This window comes from Leucopleurus acutus (assembly GCF_964270905.1).
Source record: "Leucopleurus acutus genome assembly, chromosome: 1".
Classification (NCBI taxonomy): Eukaryota; Metazoa; Chordata; class Mammalia; order Artiodactyla; family Delphinidae; genus Leucopleurus; species Leucopleurus acutus.
This window is the reverse complement of record NC_139142.1, coordinates 21,881,102-21,893,716: the sequence shown is the minus strand read 5'-3', so window position 1 is coordinate 21,893,716 and position 12,615 is coordinate 21,881,102. Positions and strand designations below refer to the sequence as shown.

Here is a 12,615-nt window from a genome sequence, read left to right as displayed (position 1 = left end):
AAAAACGGCCTTTCTTCACAACTCCTAAAATTCCTATTTTTTCCATATAGATGAAAGACCTTGGAATTAAGCTAAATCTTTCAGGAAGTGTAAAGGTTTGTTTAGTTTTAGAGTTTTTACTTGTACAGCATCTGTGCCAATAATCATCTTTTTTAAGAACTTGGAGTACAGTGCATCTACGGTCTTAGCAATCGTCCTAATGTGAGAGTTAATTTGGTTAATAATAGTGGCAGACTTGATCTCTACTAGGTTCCACAATTTGAGCCTTTCTCTATAAAGTTTTGCTACCAATATTTTTCTTTATAATCTAACCTGTATATTAAATATTACTTATTGCTCAGGTAATATCTTATTTTATAACATGCCCTTGGATAAGGAAGAAATTATTAAGATTTTAAAAAAAGAAGTACAATAGGAAATTACAGACAAGGTTATTAAGATGTCTAAGACCGCAGGTCTCTAAGAAGGGTTTAAAAGTAGTATTGAAGTGGGCATTACTGCATAGGAAAGTGGCCAGCTTTATATAAAAAAATGCAAAAATCAAAACAGTTTATCCTAAAAGCATGCATGAAAGGAACAATCTTCCTTCTGTTTCTACTGTACTAATCATAAAAATGTTATTATTGATTATCATTTATTTTCCACAATCTTCTCTCTTCTTAAAAGGAAATGCTGGCATTACAGTCCCAAGTTTCTGTTAATGAATAATCATGTCAGTTGTCACTCAATTATCACTTTCAAAACTTACTCTATATTATGTACAGCACCTTGCTTTTTCTTTGAAGTTCTTCATTGAATTTAAAAGTCAAATTTTTTTTTTTCCCCAAGAAGAGTAAGTTGATGGAACATGGAGGCTGAGATTAAATCAGGAGGAATCATTGATCAAGGACGCTTGGAATTCTTATGAATACAAATAGCCTATCAAGGTTAATGAGGTTCAACTCAAGTTTAGAAGAGAGAAAAACCGCACTTAGTATTTTTTATGCACATACAGATTTAAGGTCTTAGATAGAATTTGAAAAGTAAATTATGCAAACTCAAATGTAGCTTTCATTTGGGTTTTTCACAAGCTATTTTCATTGTTTTTTCCCCAGTGTAGAACAACTGCTTAAAATATATATTCTGGATCAACAAAAACTAATGCAATTAGTGAGAAAGAGCAAAGGCCCCCCCTTGAATACTGACAACTCTTCCAGAAATTAATGTGCTTTTAAGGAATGACTGGACAACAAATGTTAGCTTTGAAAATTAACCGTAAAATTTTTCTACAATATATTATTTCAGTCAACAAATATTAACTGAGTGCCTAAAATGGGTGAGACATTGTTTGCAGGGGTTGCGTAAAAGGATATTGAGATAAGACCTGGTTCTTACCCCATACTCATTTATGATTTGAAAAGGGTCTAAGTCTTTAATTCATAAAGGGCTCCCAGAATGCCACAAGTTTGAATTATAACATCAATGCATACTGGTAAATGGCCCAGAGCAAAATCTGTGCACAGCAACATATCAAAAGAAAATGTAAACAGAAGGTTAAGCATCAGAGTGGAAGCACAGGAGATTGTTAGAAAGACAGAAGAAATCAGTTCAACATACTCCAGGAATAAAGACAGAATCTGCTAAAGTAAACAGGATCTCTGGGTACAAGAATGCTATTAAAGAGAGGTAGAGGGTGGGGGAGCCTTACCATAGCCATGAACAAACAGTCCTTTAGACATCATTACTCTCTGATTCTGTGTTCACCAACAACTTTTTGGTTACTAATTCAGCTTTCTAAAATGTAGGTACAGAAAATTGGGAGACTGGTGCCCTGCACAAGAGAATAGTGTATAAATATCCACGTAGGATTCCCACAGGGTACATCAACGAACTGGCACTCTTTTATATACTGTTCTCTTGCAAGTGTCACTATTAATATGAACCAGCATCCTGGGTCACATTAATTCTAGGACACAGAAAACTCAAGTTTCCAGATGTCTTGTCCAGAGGACAAGACATTGAAAAATGGTATCTTTACCAAGGTAGGAACATCAAGGTCAGATTTGTCTTGGTGACAGGACTGCTTTCTTCTGCAGCCCCATTTCTCCTTTATTTCAACCTGCTTTGAAATTTTAAAGAAACATACCCAGATTACTTTAAGACAGTGTGAGATGGGTGCCATAAGATCCTCAGTGACATAGGCAAAAGGATGGTTCAGAAAGAAGGATTATCACTTGCAATGGATACAATCCAAGAAGGCTTCAGGGAGGAAAAGCTTTAGAACTTCCACAAAAAGAGGACACTAAGGCAACACTGAACAACTAGAACAACAAAAGATGGAAATGAGGACGGAAGATAAAGAAGAAATGAGTCTACAAGACTGTATAAGGTTCTGCAGGAGAGGTGTTAGGTCAAGGTTAAAGAGAAAGACATTAATGATCAAACAAACCACAAGAAAGGTTACTATTCAAATGTTCTTGGGCCTGATCAATAATCTCATTTATGCATCTTTTCTTACTTATATTTGATTTCTAAAAAAGCAACTAAACGAGATTAATTTCCATTTTTTATGGAATGTATAAGGCAATACTCCATACCACCAGAAGTAAAGCAGAGGCTAAATGTTTTTCAATTAAATTTCAATAAATTGTCCACTGTTAGAGATTAAACTGAGTGATCCATGACCTATATATATCTCTCACAAAGTCTATACTAGATGTCACTTTGAGAATAGCTTAGGAATAAAGATATTTAAAGGGCCTCCACAAGTTTAAAAAATAAACAAGCCATAATCAGAAGTGTCACTAAATCTAAAACAACTGATATAAATTTAATTAATTAATTTACTGATAAAAATAAGAAAAATCAGGGAAAACTGGTAAATGATAATTTCTTCCAGGATGAACAATGTCTTTTTGTGATATCCTTTTCAATGGAAATTAGGAAAAAAATATTTCATCCCCCAAAAGGAATTTCAATTATACTTGCAACAAACTCAAAGAACATTCTATGTCAATTTTAGAATATCATCTTCATAGAACAGGGAAATCTGAGGGTGTTTTGTTCATTGCTATGTCACCAGTAACTAGAACAGTGCCTGGCATGTAATAGATGGTCATTAACTATTTCATATGTGAGTAAATGTTCAATCTTTCTCTCCAATTGTGTTTCATATCCAAATCTATACAACCTATCCCAACTAACCCAAGAGAATTCCAACTCTTCTGGTAACACATGTGAAAATGTAAAAGAACTATTAATTTAGGACTTTAGGGAAAGCCAGCCTCTTTCAATGAGAGCATTATTACATTATAAATAATTTTTAAATGTCTACATGCTTGAGGTTTTTTCAATTTATTCCATAAATGGTAAATAAAAAGAAACAATGGGAAGGAAGGGAGAAGAGGAAGGAGGGAGGGAGGACAGACCAACATGTGGTTTTAAACAACTGAGCAAAGAGATTTTTCTACCTCTGGCATCATTAGCATAGTTTTTTTTTTTTAATATTTAACTTTGACAAAATAATCATATATTTTACCACATTTGTCAGCAGAATAAAAGCCTAAATAATTCTCATAAAAAACCTTTAAAAGTCCTACAATTACAACTGCTCTGAGAATATTTCTAGTAAGAATTTATTAAACATGTAGAGAGGAAGGCAAGATCAAGATGGTGGAGTAAGACCTTCAGCTCACCTCCTCCCAAGGACACACGAAAACTACAACTACTTATAGAACAACTATCTCTGAGAATGACCTGAAGACTAGCAGAGTAGCTCTTCCACAATTAAGGATATAAAGAAAGAAAACCACACCAAGATAGGTACAAGGGGAAGAGAAGTAATTTAGTCAGAACCCAGAAGGTCAGCCCCCAGCAGGTGACCCAAAAGAGAAAGGAGACGTCACAAACTCAGAGGTCCTCCCTAAGGAGCAAGGGGTTCAGTCCCAACTTCGGGTACCCCAGCCCTGCAGACTGGCACCTGGAAGACAAGCCCCCGTAACTGGTTTTGAAAACCAGCAGGGCTTACAGCCAGGAGAGCTAGAGGGCTGTAGAAAACTGAGACTTTGCTCTTAAAGACTGGCAACACGAACTTACTCCAAGCCCCAGAACAGAGGCAGCAGAGTGACAAGTGCCTGACACCCTAGCTGTCCTGCCAAGACTGCCTAATCAGACCCCCCCAGCCCACATAATCCTCCCTCTCCAGTCCCCCACCAAGGCGGCAATCCCTGGCACACCCCTGGAGAAGCTTGGTTCATGCTGGGCTCCAACTCTAGCCCCTCTGGCTCCAGCTCCCTTGCCAAGGTGGTGGCCCTCTATGGGCCTTGGGCGAAGCCCCAGCCCACACGGCTCCAGCTCCAGCACCCCTACCACCAGGGAGCAGCCCCCAGTACACCCCAGGAGAAGCCCAGGATCACTTCGGCTCCAGCCCTTCCATAAAAGCCACTGGACATACATAGTCTGTATAAAGACACTCCTCCACAAGGACACATCTTCAAGACATGGAGAGGTAACTATTTCTCTTAATTCATGGAGACAAACACAGAAAGTCAAGCAAAATGAGAAGACTGAGGACTCTGTTCCAAACAAAAGAACAAAATAAAACCCCAGGAAAAAAAAACACAAAACTTTAATGAAATCAAGCTAAGTAATTTACCTGATACAGAGTTTAAAGCAATGATCATAAAAATGCTCACTGAACTTGGGAGAAGAACGGAAGAACACAATTAGAACTTCGAAAAAGAATTAGAAAATATAAAAAAGAAGGAATCTGAGGTGAAGAATACAATAACTGAAATGAAAAATACACTAGAGGCGATCAACTGCAGATGAGGTGATGCAGAAGAATACGTAAGCAACCTGGAAAACAGAATAGCTGAAATCACTAAGTCAGAACAGCAAAAAGAAAAGAGAATGTTTACAAATGAGGAGAGCTTAAGAGACCTCTAAGATAACATCAAGCATAGTAACATTCACATTATAGAGGTGCCAGAAGGAGAGGAGAAAGAAAGGGGTAGAAAATGTATTTGATGAAATAATGGCTGAAAATGTAACCTGCCGGAAGAAACAGACATCCAGGTCTAGGAAGCAAAGAAAATCCCAAACAAGATGAACCCAAAGAGATCCACACCAAGACACACCATAATTAAAACAGTAAAAGTTAAAGAGAGAATTTTAAAGGCAGCAAAAAAAAAAAAAAAAAAATCAAGTCACATACAAGGGAAGCCCCATAAAGCTATCACCTGATTTCTCAGCAGAAACATTGCAGGCCAGAAGGGAGTGGCATGATATATTTTATTTAAAGTGATGAGAGGAAAAACACCTACAACCAAGGATACTCATGTGGCAAAGTTACTCAGAATTGAAGGAGAGAGAAAGAGGTTCCCAGACAAGCAAAAACTAAGAAGAGGTTAACACCACTAAACCAGCCTTCCAAGAAATGTTAAAGGAACTTCTTTAGGTGAAAAAGGAAAGGCCCTATAAAGGTAGGAAAATATATGAAAGGAAAAAACCTTACTGGTGAAGGAAAATATATAGTAAAGGCAGTGAATCAACCACTTAAAAAGCTAGTGGAAGGTTAAAAGACAAGTCAGAAAATCAACTGTAACTACAATAAACAGTTAAGGATACACAAAAAGATGTAAAATTTAACGTCAAAAACATAAAACATGGTGGGGGGGAATAAAAAAATGCAGAGATTTTAGACCGTGTTTAAACTTAACTATCAGCTTAAAGCTAACTAATTAATTGATTAATTAATTAAAATACATTTTCTATTGATGCACAGACAAGATGAAAGAGAAACTCAGACTGCAGTAACATTAAATATTTCCTTGGGATTATATAAAGTTATATGCTTTTAACACCAATTTTCTACCTTTCATTATTATTTAGGAAATTCTTCAAATGTGGCAACTTATTACAATTAGAACACAACTTCCCTAATAAGAACAGAGTAAGACTGATACATATCTATTTCCAAACGTGTCCTCCATGCTTGATCTAATTTGCATAATTAAAATAGGAATTAAGCCATTTTCTTTTTATGAAGTTCTCTCCTTTGGTTTTTAATATTTTCTAATACTTATGCTATCTGTGCTAGATAAAAGGCAACCTGGAAACGGTAGCTGCCTAGTTACACTTCACTCATGGTTACCACATCATTCATGACTACTACACAACTCTAAATTGATGGAGGCATCACAACTCTACCTCATGGACAACAGCTGGAGATTTGAAACCCTTTATGTTTCCAAAGAAAAACTATCAGTAATAACTTTTTGCTGTGCCTTCTGCCAGTTTCACCCCCCAAATAACTGTTCCTTCAAAGAAAAAAGGACCCTCTGTCTGAGGGATGGGCTCAATTGCTACTGGAACAAGAATATTTTCAAGTCTGATAGGTATCCTGACTTTAAGGTTCCAATGAAGAGAAATGAATTCATAGAAATTTTTGTATGTAATTAAAGTGGTCATCTATATAACATTACCTTATCTATATCCAAACTAGAGTTCATAAAACATCACAATCTTTATATTAAAATTTCATTAAGCAATTCTATGAAACAGAACTGAAGTCCTTTGAATACAGCTTAAAAACAGCAAAGTCACCTCTACTTGCGCTGCCAAATGTACTCTCTCCTTGTCTTTTCGCTCCAAGCACCGCTTCACTTCCTCTAACTCAGATGCCATTGCACTGAAGTTCAGCTGCACTCTCCAATCTGACATCTGCTTCTCCAGATCCTCTTTTTCCCGCTCAATCCCTTAAAAGAGAAAATGTAAAGCTTGATGGTTGTTCGTTACTCACAGGATAATGTACTTTCGAATGGTATGTTTTAATATTCTACCTAATACAATCCACTTATTAATTGTCACTGTCACCCAACAGACTTCTCAGAATTTGTCATTCTATTGTTTCAAGTCTCACACAGTTTTCTAAAATATACACATTGCTGTGTCATCCAATATTATCACATTTTGATACTAAAGTGTTATCTGATTTCTAGTACAATTTATTTCAAGAAAATTCTATGCATTTTTTCTTTCATTTGCCTTACATTCCTATATTACCCCCAAACTCTAAAACAAAAATACTGAAAGAATTTTCAACTAAGCTTCTCCACCTAGCTGAAGTTACTCAAGTTCACACAACAAAACACTTTTCTTGCAACGTAAACAAATGATGCTGCTAAATTTTGATTGTGTTATGACCTCTAATCTATTAATTCTGGAGACTACTACCTACAATTGTATCACTGAACAATATAAATTGACTTAGTATTTATTTTTAGTCCAACATGAAATACTTGGTATATGATGAACAGGGCACTGTTAACACCATCTTTTTCAAAGATAAATAACACAAAAATCCTTTTCTCAATGAGCTTGCACTCCAAGAATAGAAAGAAAACATAAAAATAAAGTACTTCCATGAATTTAAGATATCAAAAATTGGAACATATATTATCAATTTAAAACTACTCTTTTTCTAGTAGCTTCCTTTCCAGAATAGGAAAGAAGGAAGGAGACACTAGCAAATCCAATTTATAGATCATGTGTAAGACACATGCTAACTTTAGAAATATTAAAATGTCAAAATTGTACATTTTGGATGAAAGATACATAGGTATTTTAATAGTGTGATAAGAGCACTTATAGATACTAGACAAACAGTTCTCTATATCTGTATAATTTCTGTATAATAAATGGTTATTATACAAAAATAGTCCAAAGGACAGAATGATTAATTCTATCTTAATGAGAAACTGAGGTAGGAAAAACTGGTTACTATGGGAGTTCTAAAAAATAGATACAAAATTTCACCAAGCAAAGGAGATGAAGTTGGGGTGATATTTCAGGAAAAGGAAACAGCATAAAGCATAGAGGAACAATATTGGATTTCACATTCAGGTAACTGCACACACAGGAGTTCTGCACAGCTAATACGTATGAGGGAGGGAAACAGGAGAGTCAGCAGGGAGTTATGCATTGCCAGGGAGCTTAGAAATTAGCCTACAGGCCAGGAGTTAACAAACATTTTCTGTAAAGGGTCAGTTAGTAAATATTCCAGCTGTATGGTCTCTGTCACAACTACTTATCCCTGTTATTAAATTGCAAAAGTGACCTGGACAATGCATAAATGAATGGGAGGAGCTTTAGTCCAATGAAGTTTCTTTACAAAAACAGGGGGCGGTCTGGATTTGGCCCATGGGCCATACTCTGCCCACCCCTGCTAGGTCTTCAACGTGAAAATATGCATATTTTTTATGTGTAAATGTATTTATTCATTTGACAAATATACACATTCATTCATCTTATAAATACATTTTTATTTTATAAATTTATATATGCATATGTGTGTGCATATATCTCTCTATAGTACCTATCTACATATAGACATAGACATGTTTCATGATATATATAACATTAGTGTATACATATATATACAAATTAACATTGGTATGAATATATTATACAAATTATGGAGATAATACATATGAATATGTGTATAAACACATACATATATGTATATTTATAAAACACATATGTATTTGGTGTGATGACATAATACTTTGATATGTTTCATAATATAGATATAAAACATGAGTGTGGATATATATAAATATATAGATATACACACATATATACATATATAATGAAACATTTATCAAAATTAAAATACTTAAAACATAAAGTATAAAATATAGTGTTACAAACACTCTCCTCCCACACCCAGTGGGTTATATGCTCCATTTTAAAGAACTCCTGCTACAAACAATGATGGGTCAGTACAGGATAGCAGTTAAGAGTTCAAGTCTGGGTAGAAAAAAGATTTGGTCTGCTACTTCCAACAAATGTAACTTTAAGCAAGGCACTCAATTTCTTTGTTCTTTAGTCTTTTTTTTAAGTCATTAAAATGGAAGTAAGAATATTCCCCCCTCATAGAATAGTTGTAAGAACTAAAGGAGACAGTGTAAAATGAGTAGCATAATGCCCTGTAAGAACTCAATAGATTATAATGAGAGGTTTTAATGAAGAGAATAACATGAAAGGTTTGTGTCTTAGAAGGGTCCCTTTAGTAGCAGTACAGAAGACAGATCACAGACAAGCTATTCAACAGAGTAAGACAAGTTAAGAGGGTAACAGAGATGAGATGAAGCATGCCTAAACTGGGCTAGGGGGAATAAGAAAGAAGCAACTTCAAGAGATATCAAGATCTACAAATAGACAGGACGTAGAGACTAATTAGATGGAGGTGAGAAGGAATAAGTTTGGATATTCTTTGTATTTTAGGCTTATCTGGATAAAGAATGATACGATCAATTAAGATAGGAAATAAAAACAGGTTTTGAGGAAAGGATGAATTCAGTTGTAAATCGGCTGACTGAGCATTCTGGAAAGGCATATATTGATGCCCAATGAACAACTCCATCTGGAGGGCTGAAGGTTAGGAGAGTGAGATGAGCCAGATTTAGGGATCATCGTTTGTAGGTGATAGCTAAGGCATAAGATTAAATAACAACCCCTAGGGAGAGGTACTAAGTGAGAAAAACCATAAATAGGATTCTAGACAACAGAGGCATTTAAAAGGCAAACTGTAAACAAAAGGAAAAGATTCAAATACAAAGACTGAAAGCAATTAAGACAGAAGAACCAGGAAAGAGTAGGAACAATGAAGTCAGTGGAAGAGTTCTAAGAGGAAACAAACAGGAGTCAAGTAAGGCAAATAATGGAAAGATTCCTTTGAATTTGACAGAGAAGACCACTAGTAAACTAAGCAAAGTCAATTTTAGAAGTAGAAGTGGAAGTCATTTCGCAGTGGGTAGAGGAACAAACAGCAAGCAGAGCGTGATGAGTGTAATTTCTTATGTAGAATTTTTTAAAATAATACAAGTATTCTATAAAGATGAAAACTCTAGAATTGTTAAAAGAAGGTGAAGAAGTCCACTGTCACAATGACAAGAGAACTTTAAGGGTTTTTTTTTTTAACCTGGGAAGTAGTTAAAAAAAAGAGATTCTTCTAGTCCTCAAAGACACCAAAAATAACTAGATTTTATGAGACAACAAAACATATAACAAATGTACCACAGGATCTTTTTCCAAACAAAATGAGAGTTCCTATGTGCATCTTTATGAAATTTTGATGAATAATCTAATACCTTATATTTTACTGTTAAAAATAAATTTTAAAGTATTTGATGTTAAAATATGATTAAATTACAACATCAAATGAAACTTAAGCGAACTTAATGGCATGCAAATATATTAGGATAGGTATGTCAAAATTTGCCAGCCAGTGAAGATTTTCTGGCAATGTGGAAGTTCTAACTTAGGCAACATATTGAGTTATGTGTAGGGAATCTGGGGAATTTGTAACATCAGATGCTTACAAGAGTTTCTACAGTAATTTAGGCATCTGAGTAAGAAGCATTAATATTTAAATAGTCTGAAATAGTCTACCAGAAACCATTATAAAATTTCAGTATCACCATTTCTGTTAAACACAAACTTTCAAAAAGAAATACATCCAGAGTAATTAAATTCCACAGCCTAAATCAATACCTCCACTGAAAAAGCATTCTAACAGTTTTCAAACACAAAGTCTTTCTAATCAACATAAGAAAAAGCCAGTCATATTGTTCATAACCACTTCTACAATGTGATTAAATTTCGCCACCAATCTCCAAGTAACAAAAAGATAGACTCTTAATTGTATGCATATATTGGGGAAAAAAATGTGTGTGTGTGTGTACGAATCTGAAAAAAATTCCACTACTGCCTTGCTGTCTCTTTCTAAAAGAAAGACTCATGAGATAAGCAGGTCTGACAACAGAAATGGGTTTAAAAATCAAGAAGAGAAGACATTAAAATTGGATGCTAATATCAGCAAAAAACAAGTGAAATTTGAAATTAAAGACAATACCATTTACATTAGCATCCACAAAAAATTAAATACTTAGGTATAAATCTAAAAAAATATATATGATGAAAACTACCAAACTCTGATGAAAGAAATCAAAGATTAACAAAATAAATGGAGAGATATTCCATGTTCATGGACAGAAAGATTCAATATTGTCAAAATGTCAGTTCTTCCCAACTTCATCAATAGAAGCAATGCAAGCGCAATCAAAATCCCAGCAAGTTATTTTTTGTATTTTGACAACCTGATTCTAAAGTTACATGGAATGGCAAAGAATCCAGAATAGCCAGTGCAGTATTGAAGGAGAAGAAAAGAATTAGAGGACTGACACTATCCAACAAAACAGTGTGGTACTGGCAAAAAAGAAAAAAAATGGTCAGGTAGATACATGGGACAGAATAGAGAGTCCAGAAGTAGGCCCACATAAAGACAGTCAACTGATCTTTGCCAAAGGAGCAAAGGCAATACAATGGAGAAAAGATAGTTTTTCAACAAATGGTGCTAGAACTGAAGGCCTGCATGCAAAAAAATGAATCTAGACACAGATCTTAAACCTTTCACAAAAATTAATTCAAAATAGATCACAGATTTAATGTAAAATGCAAAATTATAAAACTCTTAGAAGATAAGAGAATGATTTGGGGTTTGGTGATGGCTTTTTAGATGCAACACCAAAGTCACAGAAAGAAATGACAAGCTGGACTTCATTAAAAATTTCAGCTCTGTGAAAGACATTGTCAAGAGAATGAAAAGACAAGCCACAGACTATGAGAAAGTATTTGCAAAGACGTATCTGATAAAGAACTGCTATCCAAAATATACAAAGGACTCTTAAAATTAACAATAAGAAAACAAACAAGAAACAAATAAGAATAAAACAATAAGAAAACCATACTAAGAAATGGGCCAAAGACTTTAATGAGTATCTCACCAAAAAAAATACACATATGGCAAATAAGCATATGAATAGTGCTCCACACCACATGTTATCAGGGAAATGCAAATTAAAACAACAATGATATGCCACTACAAACCTATCTGAATGGCCAAAATCCAGAACACTGACAACTTCAAATGTTGACAAGGATACAGAACAACGGGAAATCTCATTCACTGCTGGTAGAGGGAAAAATGATATAGCCATTCTGGAAGACAGTTTGGAAGATTCTTACAAAACTAAACGTACTCTTGCCATCTAGTCGAGCAATCACACTCTTTGGTATTTATCCAAAAGAGATGAAAACTTACATCCACACAAAAATCTGGACGCAGACATTTAGTTTACAGCAGTTGTATTCATAATCGCCAAAACTTGGAAGCAACCAAGATGGACTTCTGTATGTGAACGGATAAATAAACAGTGGTACATCCAACAATGAAATATTATGCAGTGCTTTAAAAAAAAATTTTTTTAAAAGAGCTACCAAGCCATGAAAAGACATGGAGGAAACTTAGAGGCATATTACTAAGTAAAAGAAGCCAATCTGAAAAGGCTACACACTGTATGATTCCAACCATACTAGGTTCTGGGCAAGGCAAAACTATGGAAACAATAAAAAGATCAGTACTTGCCAGAAGTTAGGGGAGAGAGGGATGAATAGTGAAAAACAGAGGATTTTTAAGACAGTGAAACTACTCTATGATACTATAATGGTGGATACATGTCATTATGTTTGTCCAATCCTGTAGAGCACACAGCAAGAGTGAACCCTAATGTA

General features: G+C 34.8%; 1 protein-coding gene across 1 annotated transcript in view; it reads right to left on the bottom strand.

The window, feature by feature from the left end:
• CEP128 (centrosomal protein 128) overlaps positions 1–12,615 on the bottom strand; it is a gene marked incomplete at its 3' end in the record, with an annotated part of 415,812 nt that overhangs the window by 317,661 nt on the left and 85,536 nt on the right. The window contains exon 11 of the mRNA XM_082855117.1: positions 6,586–6,737. Within this exon, the coding sequence (XP_082711243.1) occupies positions 6,586–6,737 (152 nt within the window). The remainder of the gene's footprint in view (positions 1–6,585; positions 6,738–12,615) is intronic.